This window comes from Rattus rattus, chromosome 5 (genome assembly GCF_011064425.1).
Source record: "Rattus rattus isolate New Zealand chromosome 5, Rrattus_CSIRO_v1, whole genome shotgun sequence".
In the NCBI taxonomy this organism is placed as follows: Eukaryota; Metazoa; Chordata; class Mammalia; order Rodentia; family Muridae; genus Rattus; species Rattus rattus.
Window position 1 is genome coordinate 84,764,440 of NC_046158.1, and position 20,497 is coordinate 84,784,936.

Genomic DNA, 20,497 nt, shown 5'->3' on the forward strand with positions numbered 1-20,497 from the left:
GTCCAATCCGTTTGTTTCCCTTTTCTTTGACTTATTTTATCTTATTTTAATGTGTTTCAAGCGTACTACATGCCCATGGTAGCCAGAAGAGGGCCTTGCATCCCCTGGAGCTAGATTTACAGGAAAGCAGTTGTGAGCTCTGTGACATGGGTGCTAGGAACCAAACTCAGGTCCCTCAGAGGGGCAGCAAGCCCTCTTAACCACTGAGCCATGTCTCCAGCTCCCACTGTCCAATGTAAATAAAACATGGACGACATATTGCAAAAGTGTTTGAGGTAGCCATTTTTAAAAGAAAAAAAAAGAATAAAATTCATTTTAATAGGTTTCATTTAGCCAAGTTATCCCCAATATTATTTTATATGTATTTGCTACAGTGATTTTTAGAAATTTTAACATGTTTTTTTTCTATGAAGTATCCAAAATGTGGTGTATGTATCCAAGTTAGCACATCTCAGTTGAAACTAACCTCAGGCCTAGGTGCTCAGGACTCATTAGTGGCTGTCATATTAGGCAGTCTTAGTCTATTATACATATATAGATATAGATATCTATATATATATATACATACATACATACATATATACATTATGTATATGTACCCATATATACTGTATCTAAATTTTATTTACCTATAAATTTATTTATTTATACATTTATTTATCTAGTCTTTTAAAGCAGTCCTTTGTTTTTGAATACCCAGCCTTCCTGCATCTTGCCGTGTCCTGCCCTCCAATCAAAAGTATTATCGGGATCACTCTCTTTAGCATTTATCCTAAATATCCTGGTAATATTTTCATTATTGAGAATATTTTCTTAATCTCTGTTTCAGGTCACTCACTTTACCAGAGCTTAGGGTACACCGAGATGAATCAAAATGGCTTACAATCTTCTGGAGAAGAGGCGTAACCAAACCTTGGCTAAAATGCCTTTAAGAGTAAAGGCAAGCACACCTACATACCTCAGAGAGAATGTAAACTATGATAAAGTTCACGAATGAGGATTAGACAAAAGGCTGAGGGGATTAGAGAAAGCTTCTTGAGGAAAATATAATTATGACCTGAGCCTTGAGGGCGCAGTAAAAATTTAATGGGCAGAGAGAGGGGGACGGTTGGGCCTGTAACTATCTTGTTATCCCAACCAGGCTGGGACGTTGCCTCTCTTTGTGCTTAGCTCTCCCCAGAGCGCCTTGCCAGAGGTTCACAGAGGAAGGTGCCTGTAATGTTTGTTGAGCCCAATTAATAATACATGGTTGGCTGGTACAGGGTGAAGGAGACACCCTGCCTGTGTGCCTGCCTTCGCCTCCGAATTGAAGGGGCCGCGTAAGCTTTTCACTCATTCCTCAGACTGTGTGCAGTCATGGCTTCCTCAATTCACTAAATCACTCTGGACTGAAACTAGTTCTTTGGAGCCAAAATGGTGGATAAATGGGGCCCGGTGACCTATTTGTCACTCACTCCAATTCCTCTGAGCCTGGAACCTGCATGAATAGGGCTCAAGGACAAACGGAGACCCGGGAATAGGAGGGCACTCGTCTCTTGTTTTATTTGCGACCCGCTTACACCCTTACACTGGCATTTGCTTGACAACAAGTTTCTCAGGAATTGTGACCCCTGTTTCACTATCTAGGAAAAGGGAGTTCAGAGAGGTTACTTGCTCAAGTGGCTCTGAAGACTCAAACCTAGAAATCCCATCGTCCAATACCCAAGCCTTTGTCCTTCTGTGTGTTCCAAACTTGGGCCACCTGTGTTAACGGCTGACTCCAGTGCTTTGGGATGTGTCTGCTCAACATTGCCCAAGTTGGAGAAGGAGGGAAAAGATCAACTTCCCGATGACATAAAGATTGCACAATAGCAAACAAAGTTAGAGGAGTGACAATGCTAACAGTTAGATGATGCTAACTGGCATCATAGCAGGTGCTAGCTGGCCTCGAGTTCTTAGTTATAGGGAAGATTGCTCTGAGTGAGTTTCGCATAGACTCATTTGATCCTCACCACAGACCTATGGGCTGTGTATTATCATACCCATTTTACAGACTGAAAAACAGATCAGCTATGTGAATACACCCAGAGTCATTAGAAAGCAACACAATCACCCATTATGCTCTTACCCTCAGACAACTATTTGGCATGGTGGATATTTTTTTACAAGATATTTTGAGTTTGTACTGACATACTATGACATACTAAAAACAACACTTTGGGTTTCCACTGACAATCAAGTCATGCACACTTTTCTCCAGAAGTCAGAAACTCTCAGGTGAATTGCTCTGTGCTAGGGGCTGGGTGACAGTGGTGAGTCACCTGAGGCCGCTAAGCTTCCTGTCTACCCCGTCAGCTCCAGACTTCACTGGGCTTTCACAACCACCTGTCAGTCATTCCTCTGCCGTTTCCTTTTCACATGATGGGCTCTCTACTAGTGAATCCCCCCCCCCTTTGTGTCCCAGAACATTAAATAGTATGTTAAAGAAAGCACCATTAGCAACATAAATGTCTGACACATACACACTCTGAACTAAAGCTCCGTAAAGTGTTCTTCTGTCCTTTAATGTGCCAGCCTCTACTGCACCACTCTGTGTCACAGAATCTCCACCGTGCCAGCCCTTCCTGTACTGTCCTCTTTCACATTATCCCCCGTGATGCCAGACTATCCAGAATCGCACAGTCCTCTGTTCGTCCATCCTCTGTTGCAGCACCCACTATACTCTCCTCTCTGGTACCACCCTCCATCTGCCACCCTCATGCTACTCCTCTGCTCTGTTATTCTCTCCTCTCCTGTATGATCTCTTCTGTTTGGGTCAGAGACTTCATCGGTCCTCCTGTATCCGTTACATTCCGTCTCTGAGGGTCTGCTTGGTAACAAGACAAAATCCAGCCAACTCTGAGCTCACCTCTCTCTCCTCACTCTTTAAAACCTGCTTGCTTGGTTCTCGAATGTCTGCAGGTAAGCAGCGGGGAGGGGAGACACAGGTGTGCTCTGCCCGGTGCCCAAATACTTGGCAGTCTTCCCAACTCTTTTCTCAGTCCTGTTCATTCTGTGCCTTAGCACCAGCCAGGCATGTAACGCACAGTGCCCCCTGGCTTGGTCTCTTCTGGGAGATGGCTTTGGTGTTTCCTCCTGCTACATCCACCTGCATGTTAGGACTATTTGAAGGGAAAGGTGACTCCCCGAAGTCCCACCAAGCATTCCCTGGGTCACTTCTCACTTGGGAAGTAATCCATTTTGGGAAGTGCTAGCTTATTTTTTGGGTCATTCGGAGTTTCCTGGAGGCTCTCTAAAATCAGATTGCCTAGAAAGGACAGCCAGGGTTTAGAGAATTCTTCCCACGGCACCTTTATATATGAAATAACTGGCTGTTGTTTTTTGGGTTTTTTTGTTTTTGTTTTTGTTTTTAGGAAAGCTGTTGTGGATTCTCTTTGTCTAGCACCTAGCTTGCTAGAACATAGCTCACAACGGGCATCCACACCCAAAGGTACCCCAGTGGATGAGTAGATACCCTGGAGGCCATCCTCACTGGGCTTCCAAGCTGTTAGGTGTGCACTACACAAAGAAAATGACTGGAATTCACTTTCCAAGTCTCTGTCTGGCCCGGCTTAGTGCAGGGCTGCACTGGGCATTCTGAAATCTTAGGTAAACAACGAATACCGCATCCTAAAACAATGGGATATCAGTCAACCACAAAAGGGTTGGATGTCTGACACCTGGTATGTTATAGAAACGTTACACTAAGAGAAATAAGCCAGACACAGATAGTCCGTTGTCTGGTTTTCACTTATATGAGGTGTCCAGATTATGCCCGACTGAGTAGACAAGAAGTGTAAGAGTGTTTACCAAGAGCTGGAGGATTGACCCAATAGCGAGCTGTTGTTGAATGATGTGTACAGAGTTTGAGGGTGGACAGCAGTGATGGTAGCATTGTGAAAATACAGTTTCAGAGAAACAACCCAATTATACCCAACATGATTAAGGTAAACTTTGTATTGTGTATATTTTATCATAATAACATGTCCATTTTCCTCCTTGTAAGATAAAATGCTACTTTTTATTACCAGTTAAGCCTCCCTTCTTGTGAGGAGTTTGTATCAGATGCCCTTGCTGAAGAGTACTGTCTGCTTGCGGGGGTGGGGCCTGGGGAAGGGATTGTAAATTCAGTTCTTATTGCAGTAAACGCAGTTCTCATCCTGGCTGCTCAGTGCAAGGCACCATTTGTGACTGTGCTAGTCTGAGCAGGGGACACCTCTGTTCTAACTGAAGATGCCATTGATTTTCTTGGCTGCAAAGTAACACTTCTATAAGTATCAGGTCATATTGAACTCCTCTACTGCCCACAAAAATACCATCTGTCTCGATATGCTCTATCCTGTGCCCTGCTGGGCTCTCATGGTATGATGGGTGACTTCATCTTCTCAGTCATATGGAGGGGGACAGAAAACATGAAGAGACTGAAATGACTTTTTTCTCTGCTATGCTGGCAATTTGTGTGTGTGTGTGCGTGTGTGTGTGTGTGTGTGTGTGTGTGTCTGTGTGTGCGCACATGGGGGCATGAATGGAGGTGGGTGATTGTGTATGCATGTGGTGGGGTGGAGATGTTTATGCGGGGTCACATAACTGGATATGGAGGCAGAAATTGGATATCAGGTGTCCTCCTCCATCACTGTCTGACCAACAAGCCCCAGTGATCTTCCTAGCTCTGTCCCCACCTTTGTGGTTACAGGAACACACAGCCACACCTGGCTTTAACATGGGTCCTAGGGCACTGAACTCAGGCCCTCATGCAAAGCTCTTTTACCCACTGAACCTTCTTCCCGGTTTGCTCTTCCTGCTTAGAACTTGTTTATAAGATTAAAGGCCAGGATGCTTGGATGGGCCATGCAGACACTGGAACATTATCTTTAATAATTCATCGGGAGCCACGTTTGAAATCGGGTCATAATGTCTTGTTTCTCGATTCCTAAGGCAAGTCCTGCGCATGCTACCTCCTTTCCAGTAGGGGAAGGAGTGGTCCCGAGGCCAGCTTCTGATACTTTCCCCTTGTTACTTACAAGACAGGAGCACCGTTAGCGTGTTGGAAAAGACAGCAGCGTCTGATCCTTTGGCTCAAGAAGCCCCACCTGTAGGTCATGGAGCTCAGGGGACTACCTGGAACCATTTCATCCTTTTGCATACACAGCTCCCCGACCACATTAGTCGCCCAGGACTGCCCTTTATCAGAACCGTATCTTTTCATCCCGAGCACCTTATGACTACAGGCGATACTACAAAGCCCCAGTGAAGAGGGACAAGACAGCTGTCGGAAGAAAAGCCTGCAGTGCCCTTTGGAGGCAGCTGGGCCAGTGTTCTCGTGAGGCAGGCTGTCCAAGCAGCTGCACGGGGTGGAAAGATTGAAGTTTTCCCTCTCCCTGCTAACAATAGTGAGTGAGTGAGTGTGTGTGTGTGTGTGTGTGTGTGTGTGTGTGTGTGTGTGTGTGTGTGTGTGTCCTTGATTCAAGTCAGCCTTTGAGCCAAAGCAAAACATCTTTTTAATTGCACAGAAGAGTAACTTACAGGCTAGCCAACGGAGGGACTTACGTAGGAGAGAAGAAGGCCTCTCAAAACCCAGACTTAGAGGGAAACGGAGGGAGCACGGGTGGAGCGGAAGGGGACAGGTGGCTGCCTCTCTTCTGGATATTCTGGGTGACACCTCTGGTGTCAGGGAATCCGCTCTTTCTAACTGACAGGGAAGCTTGGCAAGCAGGGGCGGGCTCGGCCCTCGGGTGAGCTGGAGATCAGGAGTTACCATGACAGCTTCATGGCATGTGGCGTGCAGGGTGATTTTCACCAGCAGTGCTTAAATTAGCTTCTCTTGGACTTAGTATGATGGGCGATCGGAGAGGGAGTGCCAGGCCTGGGGAAGGAGGACTGTGATTCTGAAGGGCCACTGTCTAGGAAAGAAAGTACATGTGGAAACCAGCGCCTACTTTCTGAGTTTGGTTTAATGGAGAAGCCAGGCAGCACTGGTACCATTAATTAGTAGCTTGTCAGTTCCTCCAATGAAACCTCTCTGAGGTCTCTATTATAAATATCCCAAGGACCCTGAATACCCCCCACTCTGAGCTTCCCCACGTGAAGGGCTTGCCCAAATCTCATCACCTGGGCCAGCCACCTAAGCAGCCTTGACAAACTGTTGTGCCCTGGGCACTCGGGTTTCAGGGAGCTGTCTGAGCAAGACTGCGAGAACGAGCGAGTGAGCGAGCGTCTTACTGAAAAATCTTCCACTCAGACACCGTGAACTGAGAAGTGCCTTTTAATAAGTAATCAGCCGGAAGAGATCGGGCTGTCTAGCCATCTAGTAACGCTTGCTGGATCACTGGGGACCTTTAAAACATTCTGGAGCAGGACGCTCTGTGATTTGTTGAGTACTTGGCTAAAAGAAGAAAGAGGCTGAGCAATCCTCTGCATGTACACACATTTACACACGGATGGATAGATAGATAGATAGATAGATAGATAGATAGATAGATAGATAGATAGATAGATAGATAGATAGACAGACAGACAGACAGACAGATAGATATTGTTAATATATCATATATAAATAGAAAGTACAAATCAACACTCCCAGCCTATGTCCTGCCAAAGGTTAGACACACAGTTTATTTTATCTCCATTGGAAGATGACTTTTTATTACAAAGATGGGGAATCTGAAACTCAACAAAGGCAAGGAAGTGACTGGCAGGTGTGGGACTTGAACATGGGTCTGTTTGACTCCATAATCCACGCTCTTAACCTCTGCCTCTCAGATAAGTGTGGCTGGCTTTTATAGAACCTCGGGGTCCCCATGACTGTAAGGCAGCCAGCCTGCCAGGTCCCACAGCTGGTGTTACAGGAACCATTGACCTCTCCGTCAGAGCTTCTAAGGAACCGGAAGAGAGACACCCCAGGGCTTCTAAGCCTTGCAGAAATACTCAGGAGACCTGGATGCATAAGAACCCGTCTTTGTGATATAGCCAGCTCAGTTCTTGTCTGCCCATGGAAGGTGAACAGTGACCCAAACCAGGATGGGAACCAGAGCAGCACACCTGACCTCCAGTTTTGCTGGCCATAAATCTCGCTTTGCCAGAACAGGCCCCGCCCCCTCTGAAGTTTGTGGAGGGAGTAAACAACTGTTCTCGGTCCAGGCATCCTAGGATTTATGGCCAGCAGCTCCTTCTGCCTGCACTGATGCGCCGTGCACTGCAAACATGGGTGACCTTTGCAGCGATTTCATCTCAGCCTGCTTCCGTCTAGAAGACCTGGTTTTTTGGGTTTTTTTTTTTTCTTATTGACGGTGTTCCCAACTAGTTCTGCCTGTTAACTCTCTTGACTCTGCCGCTCTAGGAAGTCCAGCCACAGAGGCTAACAGCTGGTAATTCAAGAGCCAAGGTCTGATTGGTGCCTTGAAAGCGTCCCCAGTTCCTGTCCATGTGAGTCTTAGGTCCAGTGGTTTCAGGCAGATGGAACTGCTCCCCTTCCTTCCAGACCTTTCTAATCCCTCCCCAGGAGGGGACGGTTTCAGGCGCAGATTGGCCTGCTAGCATGAAGGTGCTTTGTGAGTCCTTTTCTTACAAGTTGGTTCCCATGTGGTATTTGTTAGTCACAGCTAATTATGAAGTCCTTGGCCAAGGCACTAGACATTGTTCCTTGGATTCCTCCCCCCTCTTTCTCCCCCCTTGCCCCCTGTTGCTGCAGAACAAAACCTATTGTGACTCTCTGGAGGTTGGCTATGCACATATTTTCCAGTGAAACCCTGATGGGCTCTCTGCTGGGGTCTCATGTTTCAGATTCAAACTGAACTGGACAGAGCATTATTCACTGACATTGACAGAGCTTGCCCGCCTTTGGTCTGCGCAGACTTTTCTCCCACACTGCACCGGGTCCCTCACAGGCAATTTGGACAATTCACTGAGAATAATTCACAGCATTACTCAGAACCTGGGTAATCTGTACAGAATAGTATAACGTTAGGAACGTTAGATCATAGGAAGCTCAAGTGCCAGGTGTCGCCAGCTGCCCTGGGTGGCAAGGTTGCAGAGTCTGAAGCCGCCCTCGAGTCCCTCTTTCCTGTTCCCCGGGGAAGACTGCCTCAGTGCTCACCTGCGCTGTGTACTGGGCTGCTGCAGAAAACTTCCACATCCTAAAAGCAAGCCTGAAATGCATAACTGAGTCCCCTCATCTATTCATTCCTTGGACAAAGAGCCTAGCCACTGAGGGTCCTCCCCTTACCTAAGGCCCACATGAGCATGAATGTGAGAATCAGAACCTAGGTCTCCCAATGTCCGGGGGGCCCCATTTTTCCTGTGCTGGGCTGGTTCTGGAAAACATCACCAGGCTGCTTTTCTCTCTGGCTTATTGCCACTATGTTATGTGAAGACCTTCCTTATGTGCAGGAGATGAGAACTATAAGATGGATAAAAAATAGCAGCGACATCACACTGTTTTCCCTAAGAGCCACCTGGCAACCCCATGCCATCCTCTGGAATCATCCAGCATTCAGACTGGAAGGCTGATGCAGCTACCATTCATTTTTCTATTATATTCATGAGACAGCCTCCCCCAAACACATTAAAATCACGGGAGAAGGTTTTTGTGGCCATTGTTTAACAGAAGATCATAGACCGGAGTTGGCCCATTTGGGGTTGCATGGTAGCTATAAGTACTAGTGCTGGAGATGTTGATAAATTGCTATCACTAATGGCGTGCTTCTATCTAAATATAGTCTGAGACTGCATGGTTAAGGAGTGCTGTGAGGAATTAAAGCCAATGATCTAGATAAAGGCTCTGTGTAAAATATATCAGGGCCTTGATAAATGCCCCTGTCACTGTAACATAACCGCTCACTGTCATACACACAGGGGCTTGAGCCCAAATGAAAGCCAGACACATTAAAACGTTGTCCTTAACTTGGACCCTTCTGCATTTTGTCACAAGCTTAACATTAACCAAACACAGTTTGGGTTATCTATAGACCACGAGTTCAGCCTAGTCTTTCCCTGGAAGCTTCTAAAACTGAGTACTTCCTGAGAAGGGGAGGGTAGGACTACGGCTTTTAGGAGAAGAACCTACAAGAGGAACATTGTAAGAATTAACTCCTTTGACTGTGAAAGTCCCAAGGGCGTCTCGGGGCTCAAAGCTGCCTGTCTCCAGCAAAACGAAGCCCCTTGCTGTCCCCACAACTTGGGTGTGCTTGGGACTCTTTCAAACGTGTCTTTATTTTCCAGCCAAACGAGAACCAAAGGTCCAGAAGCTTGTTTTCAAAATTTAGGAAAGCAGATGTTTTTGCTTATTTTTTCTTTAGCCTCCCTTCTGCCAAAATGCTAAGTTTTCACTGGGTTCTGTAGTTGTTTTTCTGTTTTGTTTTGTTTTTACTTTTAAGACAAATCTTGGACAAGGGTCACTGTGAAAGGAAGAAGGGTGAGAGTTTTCAAGCCGGGGAGCTCTGTTTTTTTAAAACCTGAATGAAAATATGCAAGAACCCCAAGGAAAGGCATGTTAGAGGCCATGAGAGAGCAAGACGGATGGATTCTTTTCTAGAAGAGTCTCAGGCTTTCTTCCCAGTCCTGGTGCCTGGGGCTGCCTAGTTAATCAGGAATAGGACAGTGGACATTGCTTTCTCACAGAATTCTGGTGGAGCACACGCTGCATACCAAGTAAAGACCAGTACTACTCACAAGCCTATAGCTCCCAGCCTGCTCAAACACAGTAGATACTGACGAGTTCCTATGGCTCCTTTAACCAATTAAAAAGAATTAGTATCAACACACAACACAGATATGCCATTGTTAGTGTTAGTTGAAGTCTGACTCTAGTCCTGCCAAACTAAAATATAGGACTGACAGGGCTATTTCCTTTGACAGTCTCAGTGAGTTTTTTACTTTTTAAAAGAATCTTGGGCTGGAGAGATGGCTCAGCGGTTAAGAGCACTGACCCCTCTTCCAGAGGTCCTGAGTTCAATTCCCAGCAACCACATGGTGGCTCACAACCATCTGTAATGGGATCTGATGTCCTCTCCTGGTGTGCCTGAAAACAGCTACAGTGTAGTCACATACATAAAATAAATAAATCTTAAGAAAAAGAAGAGAAAGAAACAAACAAACAAACTGGAGCTCTCTATGTAGATCAGACTGGCCACTAACTCAGATCAGCCTGCCAAGTTCTGGGATTACAGGCGTATGCCACCATGTTCCACCAACAGTTCGCTTCTTCAGTTTACATATCCAGCTTTTCAAGCCGACCCTGGCCTCCTAGACTTCATCTTCCATCTTCAAAGGCAGCAACCTCAGGCTGAGTTGGCTCTCATCGCTCCACCAAGTCACCTCTACTGCCTCAGAGGCCACTGTCAGAGGCCTTGGTTGGTCACACAGGACCCACCTGTGTAATCCAAGATGATGTCCCTATTTTAAGGTTAGTGATCTTTGCCACTGGAGATGTATTCACAGCTTCTAGGTAAGAGAATATGGAGCTTTTAGCAGGGAGCACTACTGCCCACAACTGATAACAGCTCATTCTTTTACACAAGTACAAGGGTTGTTGTACTTCGTAGAGCTTTCGGTTATAAGGAGTGGAAGCCAATGAAAAGAAAGGATCTTGTTGGTTCGTATCCTTGGAAGATACGTTCAGGTCGTGTGGGACACAGCAGAGTCCATGTGTCCAAGCCCTCTCTCCCCTGTGTTGGGTTTCTTTGGTAGGTGATTCATTCTCAAGGACAAACTAAAGGGGAGCTGATATCTCCTAGCCAGTTCTTGAGATTCGAGATTCCAAGAGGAGACGACCTTCTCGTTATCAGTGCGAGCAAACTCCCAGGGATGGCACTCAGCTGTCCAGCTTGTACATTTTTAAGTGAATCACAGGCAGATTACGTCCAGACAAATGCAAGTTGCTTCATCCAGGGTTTGGAATGGAATCGGCCTTACTGGAAACACATGTATTATGACAGGGAGGGAGCAGCTTACCAGTGAAAATATGACATTGTCACCAGAGGAAGGAGAGAGCTGGGCGTGCCAAAGCAGCAGGTTTCCGCCTACTCCATCATATCATAGCTTGATTTCAGAACCATGAAACGGCGATTGCGTTTGTCCTCACGCCCCAGACACACTTGAAAGAGTCCAGAAGTGAGTGGTTCATCTAAGGCAAATAAGTTATTCCGGTGTACACAGGAAGAGAGACTGGCGTGGTGGTTAAATCTGGATGGAGCCAGGTTGCCTTATTTTATGTCCGAGTTATGTTGACGTAGTTTCATCATTTGTAACATGGATGGAAATGCTATCCATCTTGGGAGCGCTAAACATTGTGGCGTTGAAGTATGCAGGAAAATGCTTAGGCTACACTAGAACCTTGACAATGTAGATACCTAGGGAACAGTAGCTGTCTTGAGACATTGATACTATTATTATTATCATCACGTCGTTGGGCACAAGCTCCAGGAAGATGGTGTGGGGACTGGAAAGAGGGTTCGAAGTAAATTGGGCACTTTATTGTGTTCTGCTCTCTAGCTGGAGCCAGTCCCCTCGTTCTTCAACTTTCTCTCTTCACCATGGAGAAAAGGCTGATACTGTCACCTGAAATGTGGGTTTTGAAATGACCATCTTTCTGCCCATGACATTGACTGTGCCTGTCCACCATCAAATGAAGGTTCTATCAGTGTTTCTGAGTGTGGGTTCTTGAGGGAATCCTGTTAGTTTGCCCAGTGGTTGTCTTCAAATAAGTGTCCACAGTCCATTTGATCAACTGTGACTGGCAGTGGGGCCAGGTTAAGTGGGGAAAGGAAAGTGGAGTGCCAGCAGGAAATTGTCTGTCTTGTCTTTTGAAAGTGTTCAGAGCAAAGCACAATTTCCCTAAGGAGCAAGGAAGCCATTTTCAGAGAATACTGGTCAACTTGAATGTTTTGGATGTGGACAATTGGAAATGCCTTGTAGAAACATGCAGGATTCCTAAAGAAAAACTATTTTCTCTCTCTCTCTCTCTCTCTCTCTCTCTCTCTCTCTCTCTCTCTCTCCTCTCTCTCTCTCTCTCTCTCTCTCTCTCTGACTCTTCTCTCTCTCTCTCTCTCTCTCTCTCTGACCTCTCTCTCTCTCTCTCTCTCTCTCCCCCCCTCTGACCTCCCCCTCTGACCTCTCTCTCTCTCTCTGACACCTCTCTCTCTCTCTCTGACACCTCTCTCTCTCTCTCTGACCTCTCTCTCTCTCTCTCTCTCTCTCTCTCTCTCTCACTCTTCTCTCTCTCTCCCTTCCCTCTCTCTCTGTCCTCTCTCCCTCTCTCCCTCTCTCTCCCCCCCTCTGACCTCTCTCTCTCTCTGACACCTCTCTCTCTCTCTCTGACACCTCTCTCTCTCTCTCTCTCTCTCTCTCTCTCTCTGACCTCTCTCTCTCTCTCTCTCTCTCTCTCTCTCTCTCTCTGGACATTTGTAAATGAGGCACTGTCAGGGCCAGTTAGACAGACATCCCCACTCCTTGCTCATATAGTCTCCATTTCAGAAACTCACTCCTGAAGCGGAAGAAGCTCTGGGAAGAGGCCCAAAAACATTGTTGGAAGCACATTCCAGAAAGATTAGGGGTGTCGCCTGAATCCTCCCTTTGGTGATGAGAAGAGTTTTCTGTGACCCTCCCTTCACTTTTCAGAGCACACAGGTTGTTTTCCATAGCCTCCATCCAGACTGTTCAGGACTTCAGTGGACAGTGGACAGTCAGGTGTCCTTTTGTCTGAGACTTTAACCAGGACCTCTGCACCAAACCTCTATAGCAATGGGGGGCGAGTCAGGAAGAACGGCTGGTGTTTCTTATCTCTGCAGCACTAAGGGAGACTGGGAATGCTTTGGATCAGGACTGGGTATCTTGGGAAGCACCGAGATTTAGGTGGAGACAAAGCTTTGTCACAGTTTTGATAGAAGCCTGCTGGGAAAGTCTCCACTGCAGTGGCTCCCATGCCCCTTTCTACTTGAACAATCCGTAGGCCCCATGCCTGCTTTCAAATGGGTTGGTTTTGAAGCAGTCAACAGAAAAGCAGCCCGCTGCCAGGGCTAACCATCAAAAGAGAAAAGAGAGCATCGCAAACTGTGGGTGAATACTCGAGAGAAATATGACAGTCCAGAGGCTCATTCTGCTGGCCTGACCCGTGTGTGTTATCTTCCCAAAGGACCCCGTGGTTTAATGGATGGGGCTTTAACCTACCCAGAGGCCAGTCTCTGCTGGACAAGTGGAACCTCATCCCTGAAGGCATCGACATACTCATGACACACGGACCTCCTCTAGGTAAGAAGCACAGAGTTGGGCTTTCGTCGTGCAAAATGCTCCCCGCCCGCAGCATGATAAATAATGCTTCAGGAACATAATAATTTTCCTTCAGAAAAAAAATGTATACAAAAAAGAAAAGTCAATATCTTTAAAGAAACCCAGTATGGAAATTAAATTCAGCAGTTGTGCTAGACTTACAGGTATTCGTGAAATTAATGGTTTTTTTTTTTTTCATTTAGTTGAGTCGGGGCGGGAGAATCAAATGAGCATGGAAAACTATAGACTTTTAAGCTTGGTAATTTATTTTAAGAACTGTATTCACTTCACAGTAAAGGGATAGGGTGGGACACAGAAGACAGAGACCTACCAATCATAGGCGTTTGAATGGCAGGGAAATGAAAGAAACTTTTGTTCAAAGGAGCTCATTTTCCTTTCACACATAGCACTGGGCCTGGGGTATCTTTAAAGGTTAACATGTGAGATGATTATATGAGAAAAAAAATTTTTTAAAGATGAAATATTTTCAGTAAGGGCTTGCCCCAAAAATGACTCACAGCTAGGTATTTTTCAGGCATATCATGGCAGCATTCTGATTTATACGGTCTCGGGGGTGTCAAAGCCACCTCCCTATCGACCCAGATTATTGATCTGAAGACAGTTATCTGATTTAAATAATTCGATCCTAATTTACTGATAAGCCCGTTACCGGTTTGGCTTGTTACAGGACATTTTGAGCCAGGACCCACCCACCCCAGTCTCACCATCCACTTTGTACAGACGCTTCCTGCTAAGCGTGCTCGGAAAGTGCAGATATTTCGATTTGGATGCACACGTTGTTATGCCTCTGTTTCTTTTTTGTGGGGGGGACACCTTTTGTGATGTTATGGCAATGCATGGTGTTAATAGTTTTCTTGGTCACACTGGGTTGAAGGTGACCTTCGTGATTTCTGTTGCTGTTACCTTGTTAAGCGTGAGCCTTCACTCTACCAGCCTGCAGAAGAAAGCATTTTATTGCTCATTCCCTGCGCATAGTTAATCACGGTAGCTGCCTCTGTTAAGAACCACTCGGCACTGCTTCCCTTCCCTTGCAAAGGGAAGGCTCCATGTTTCCTGAACAAGTAGAAGGGGGTGCGGGCTGAGGTCCTGGAGCCACAGGCTAGTGATGGTGAAGTGGAAAGAAAGGCTGATTCTCTTGGAGTCAACGTGGTACACCGGGGACCGTCACGCCCACACCTCCCTCTGAAGCACTTCGCCTCACCTGAGTCCCCCTAAGACTGTATTTGCCAATGATCCTAATCAAATCACCATCCATTTACTTCCTCATTTACACTAATTTCGTCACTAAATGGCCAACCAGATATTTTGGCTAGCGTGACTTACTGCAGGAGCATCCCGGCCAGTTTAATTGCCGCAACTGAGCAGCATGGCTGGGTGCAGTTCAGGGTGCGGGTCCTGGGTAGCTGCAGCCCAGAACCATTCCCATCACCAGAGCATTCTCTCGAACATGGCTTCAAACAGAACAGGCCGTACACAGTGAAGCCATTCATTTTGGCATGAGGCAGGCGATGGTGATAACTGGGCCTCGGCACTGTAGTCCACACAACCCCGACATCCTAGCCAAGCTCACTGCTTCCCTTCTGTCATAGTAGAAGTGAGATAAGTCAGGGTGTACATATATCCACGCCCAGAAGCTTCGTGAGAAGTCAGACAAAGCTTTCACCATGTAAAGAGCGTTGAGTGTGGGATTCTCTGGGAAACGTTGTGGAGTGCGGGGGTGGGGCTGGAGAGCTGGGATTCCTGAACTCTCGGTGTGATGGAAGCTGCATGTGCCCTTCACCCTCTGCTATTAATAGTCTCAGCCAGATGTTATCTGAGGTACTCAGAGACTCAGTGAAGTGCTTTTCCTCCTTCGAGAAAACAGGCCCATAGGTAATAATGCTAATCACTGTGGATTCAGAATGTTCCCTTTTCTTGATAGTTTTGTATCCCCTAGTTCGGTTTTTGCTGCACACTTACTCTCATCTGGTAGTCTTCCTGTTCTCTCAGGCCACTCCCCACACCCCAGCTACCCTGTCTTTACAGATACTCAATATTCATGCCTCCTGCCTAGCCAAGTAAAACGGAAATCCGTCCCTTCCTGCCCGGCCATTGCTAACAGTAGGAAGTGCCTAATGGAGCTGTGGAATGGATTCCCACAGGTTGGGATGCAGCCCTTCATCCCACCTGGCCTCTTCTGCCCCATCCTGCTGAGGTGTATGGATTTCATGTTAGGCCATAATCATCTGGATAGCTGACTTTTGCTATAATTGATGTCAGTGTTTTATAGATTTTCTGCATTAAGCAGAGGAGTAAGTGGCTTTTACTTTAAAACTAGTCAATTAGCCCAAGCTTGCTGGATGCCACCAGGAGGTCATGTTGTCTGTTGCTAAAGCGGATTGGAGGAGCAACTGGGTATTCCAAATCTTTGGTTGTCAGGAACCAGCAAGGGTTAAGAATGATGTCTCTAAGCAGAACAAGACATCCTGTGGCCAGTTCCCCTGGCAGCACTTCCAGATCCCCTTTCTGTGAACTGTCACGAGAATAAACTGGTACGTGTACATACAAGAAAGAATTTTGAAGACGAGAAAGCAGCGGAATTGAGTGGGAAAGAGCTGTTATGGGGCTGCCGGGAATAAATGTCATTGATCTCATGAAGAAGATTCGAAACCTGTGGTTGAATAAATCAGACTTCTTGCAGAGAAAGAATGTTAATTAACTGGAAAGGGGGGAAAAATGGAAACCAGAAAAAAATTAATCAAGAATCCAAAGAAGACAAAACGATAAGTGAACGTTCCTTAGAAGCCGTTCTGAGCTTTAATGGGGAGGCCGGGATTACAGATAACGTAATAAACCTTGGGTGAGTTATGGCTTCCTGAAAGTCGGCATGAAACCTTACCTGAAGGAGGAAAATTAAGAGCATTGACTGCGTTCTGCCCTTAGGTTTTCGAGACTGGGTTCCAAAGGAGCTTCAAAGGGTTGGCTGTGTGGAGCTCTTAAACACAGTCCAGAGGCGCGTCCGGCCCAAGCTGCATGTGTTCGGTGGAATTCACGAAGGTAAGGACACAGGGATGGACACCGACCGTGCAGGCAGCCTCAGTCAGACGTGTGGTGTGGTTAGAACACAGTGGTTCTCAAGCTTTGTCAGAAAGGAATCCTTTTATGAGATGAAACCTCGTGAGAAATGCTCACATCCATGAAGCTGATAAATATTTCGTATTGTTGTCTTTTAAGTAGGAGCCCAGCGTGGCTTACTTTACCTTGGGCCCCACTCTCCCAGGCAGCCCTGGTGTCTAGGGCTAATGACCATCACTGTAGCACCGTTAAGGCCAGGTTTTTTTTCTTTAATGGAGTTAGACAAGTTGGCCTGGAGAGTAGACATAGCCCAAGGCATCTATAGTCCTGCCTGTATCTCTGATGTCTTACATGCCAAACACAGAGCCAGGAACACAAGCTCATCTCCACAGGGTTGCTCTGTATGTGCGAGGAAACTTCCTAACAGGTAATGTAAGGAAACACCTTCTGCTAATCAACATGTCCTTACTGTGCTCAGAATTGTCAGAAATTGTTAGCACAGTCAGCTGAGGTTAATTGGAACAATGAAATCTCCAACAGAAAATGTCCACTTGTTGGTTTCTGTCTTTCAAGGTAAGTTGAGTCCAAGTCCCAGAACCCAAAAGCTTCAAGGAACCTTGAGGGCTCTGGGTTTTGTCTGCTCTGCCTTTTCAAACCAGGACATCACTGGGCTTTCATAGCCGAGCAGAGTCTTCCGCTCAGCTGATCTTGGGGTCTCGGAAACTACAAGACTGACGAGACATGCATTATTTGTGCGAGGCAGAAGTGCTTATGTGGTCAGCTGCCATGATTTCCAACCCCTGCTCTCCGTGGCTCTCTGGAGTTACTTATAAATGTCAGTCAAGTTGAGGTGTGTGGGGCTGTGTGCTTGGTAAAATGGGATGCCAAGTTTACTCCAGAGTCCACAAGCACAGTGGCTTCCTAGTTAGGTGGGTAATAAAGAGCATGTTGATGAAAATCATCCTACAGAGACCAGAGAAAAATCAGCTTGTTCCAAATGCAGGCACCAGCTGACTGGCCGAAAAGCAGGGGTGCAGCTCCGGCAGGAGGCAGAGAAGAGGGTCAGGGGTGGGGGAGCTGAGTCTCCTCTGCTCCCTAAGCCGGAGTATGTATTCTTTAGGAGAGGGGAAGAACAGAAAGATGGGACCGCCTATCTGAACTGTATTCCTTGGAGGACGGGTAGGGGGGTGGGGCTGTTATCTTAAAAACTAGTTTGAATTCCTGTAGGATTCCTTGGAGTTGGAATTTCACCCTTACAAAACAAAAAGGAGTCTAAGTCATTAATTTACCTTAAACTGGCCAGACAATTGGAGAATTCCACTGAAGGCCCACAATAATAAACTCCCTTTAAAGGGAAGTGATCATATTCAAATAAACGTGACTTGCTTTTATTCACTTAAGACAGCTAAAGAGGGCAGAGAGAGGGCAAATACCAGCCTCTTGATGGAGAGAGATAACAAGACTTTATGACCCCGGAACCAAACAGTGCACATTTTAAAAGCAGCTTTTCTTTTCTTAAGAGATTTTTCCATTGACCCTCATTAAGCTCTCCACAGGCTTACTTGGAAAATTTTTAGCAAATGGAGCAGGAGGAGGGTGCAGGGATAAGAACCTTATCAGTAATTTCTGTAAGTCCTGGTCATTTTATTTCTCCTCTGCTGTTTTCATATGCCGCGGAGTCCAGTGTGAACATAGAATTACAGACTCAACTGCAGAAGCTGTAACTTGTCCCAGGAAATGTGCAAACTTCCAAGAAGCCTAAAAATGTCAGCATGTTAAAAATTGTAAAGGAAGTCTACATGCCAGGAATGCCATGATATTTTCTTAGCTTTCATGTAGGGGTGCTTTCCCTCCATGCTCTGTCTGGGTATGGTCAGGAAACGGGGCCCTGTGGTGATGTCTCGACCTACCACAGTTGAAGAGGCAATGCTTTTGAGCGGAGTGAAACTTAGCAGTAAAGTCGCATGACTCAAGGTAGACTCAGTAACTTGTGGTTAATAGTCACAGAGACAGATCGCTATGGCGATGCGAAGGAACCTCGGCTCTCTCTCCTCTCTCCCCTGGAGCCAGGTTGTGCTCTTAGGCTGCCCACTTCCTTCCAGCAACTTAATAGTTAACGCAGGAGTTTGAAATGAAGATGATACTGTAAAGGTGGGGGAGTACTTTTCTTTATTCTCAGTGGTACAGGTATCTGTCTTTCGCCTGATGAGTTCAATATTTAAGTAAAGGGGACAGAGGGAAGAAATCCTCTGTGTTGGAGGGAAGAATTCTCCCCTTTTAAAGAAAATGGCAAAATTGGCCAGAAGCTCCTGAAATCTGTGGTATCTGGAAAGGTCCACTGAATTTCATCTCCCCGCCCTCTGACAAAGATGTGGTTGTTCTCCCAGGCCTGTGGCACTGTGCTCAGCGGCTGGCATTTGTATATATTGCAGTAACTGTGACACTGTCTTCCTACAGGGTATGGCACCATGACTGACGGTTACACCACCTACATCAATGCCTCAACCTGTACAGTCAGCTTCCAACCGACCAACCCACCAATCATATTTGACCTTCCAAACCCACAGGGCTCCTAAAGCGCTCGGCATCCCATTGGAATGTGAGGGACAGTCTACAAACTGCCATTTTTCTAATTATAAACTCACGTCCTCTGACTTGTTTATTTCCAAATCCTGTGAGTTCTTTTTGTAAATTGTCGGAACAGGAGGGAAAAAAAATGTGATGCTAGCATTGTGCGGCCTCTTTTTGCTTTTTAAGTGGGGTATCCATTTGAAATCAAAGGAGCATTGTGAATTTGTAAAATGACTTCTGTTTGCTCAAAGGCCACGCCATTGTAAATTGTTAGTGTTTGCCAAAGGACAGCCAAGCTTTCTTTAAAAAAAAAAAAAATAATAATGATTTTAAAAAGTCTTATTTGAATATGCTTTAAGCTGAAAGGAAAAGATTTAAAAAAAAAAAGACAGAAAGAAAGAAACACAAAGGCAGTGTTTTGAAAATCTACCCAGATTTGCACAACTCTGAGTACTGTTTGATATGTTTTAATTTTCAGTGTTTTGTTGTTGTTTTCTTGGTATTGCTTCATTTTTATTTTACAGATGTGGCCCCAATTTAGAGCAATCTTGACAGAAGTAGGTTTGGGAAAAAAAAAAAAAAACAAAACCTTAGCTTCACTCTGGCTGTAAAGAAGACTGTGTCTGAGGTGGGGGAGAACAGCCCTCGTGTGGAGGCTTAGCCAGAGAGACGCACGTCATAATGCTACCAACTCTCACTGTTTGTTTCGTTTAAATTTTTTGAGCTTTAAGAATACGGAAACAAGAATCTGTCAAGAGATAGTCATGCAAGGGAAAAAAAGTTGCAGACTCCTTTTTCAATATGGATTTATATATATGCATATTTTTTGTGCATTATGACTCAGTTGGGAGTTTAATCTTGCCAAGGACAGTACAACTGCGAAACAGCGTTGTGCAGCCGCACGTCAGACGCCCGGAGGAACTGGCCCATTCTTTCTGCGAACTCAGGATCTTAAAGAGCTTGAGTTCAGTCTAGGTACAGTAACAAGTGTGTATAGCCTTCCACGGATGCATTGGAAGCGAACTGAATAAGGCTTAGTCGTCCTTTCTATTTAAATGCCCTGCGTCGTCTTCTCACGCCCCGTCCCCCTCCCATTTTGCACTGTGTGTTGATGCAATCTTCGCTAGCACAAAATATTGTTGCTAATGATCCTTTCTGGTCCCCCCCATCGTCGATGCCATTGAGCTCTATTCTATTTTATGTTACCTTCAAATTTAGGAAAGCAGTTGTTTTCTTTAAATTTATTGTGATATTCTATATCTAGCGGCCTTTATATGCAAATAAAATTGCAAGATTTTTAAATTGGTGCTGCGTGGTTGGGCCGCCTGGGGGGAAGGGGGTCGATTTGTCCTGGGGGCCAGGATGATTTATTTACGTGCAATTTAAGTAATCCCCTTCTGAGCAATTAGAATAGCGGGTTTGTGTCTCTAATTTTCGATAACTGTTTATGGCCTACCAATCACAGGCTGACAGGACATTGATAAGGCACGGACAGTAGACTCTCCTGGCAGCACACGGCTGTTTGTCTTGTCTCAGGTTGCAGAAGGCCAGCTTCCGTGTTGAGCCACTGTAA

At 45.9% G+C, this 20,497-nt stretch overlaps 1 protein-coding gene across 5 annotated transcripts in view; it reads left to right on the plus strand.

Moving 5' to 3' along the window:
- Mpped2 (metallophosphoesterase domain containing 2) overlaps window positions 1–20,226 on the plus strand; it is a 177,610-nt gene extending 157,384 nt beyond the window's left edge. For all 5 annotated transcript variants that reach the window (XM_032903849.1, XM_032903851.1, XM_032903850.1 and 2 more), the window contains 3 exons: window positions 13,145–13,260; window positions 16,222–16,335; window positions 18,811–20,226. In XM_032903849.1, coding sequence (XP_032759740.1) covers window positions 13,145–13,260; window positions 16,222–16,335; window positions 18,811–18,929 — 349 coding nt within the window. In that variant the 3' untranslated portion in view covers window positions 18,930–20,226. The remainder of the gene's footprint in view (window positions 1–13,144; window positions 13,261–16,221; window positions 16,336–18,810) is intronic.
- Window positions 20,227–20,497: the final 271 nt, after the last annotated feature.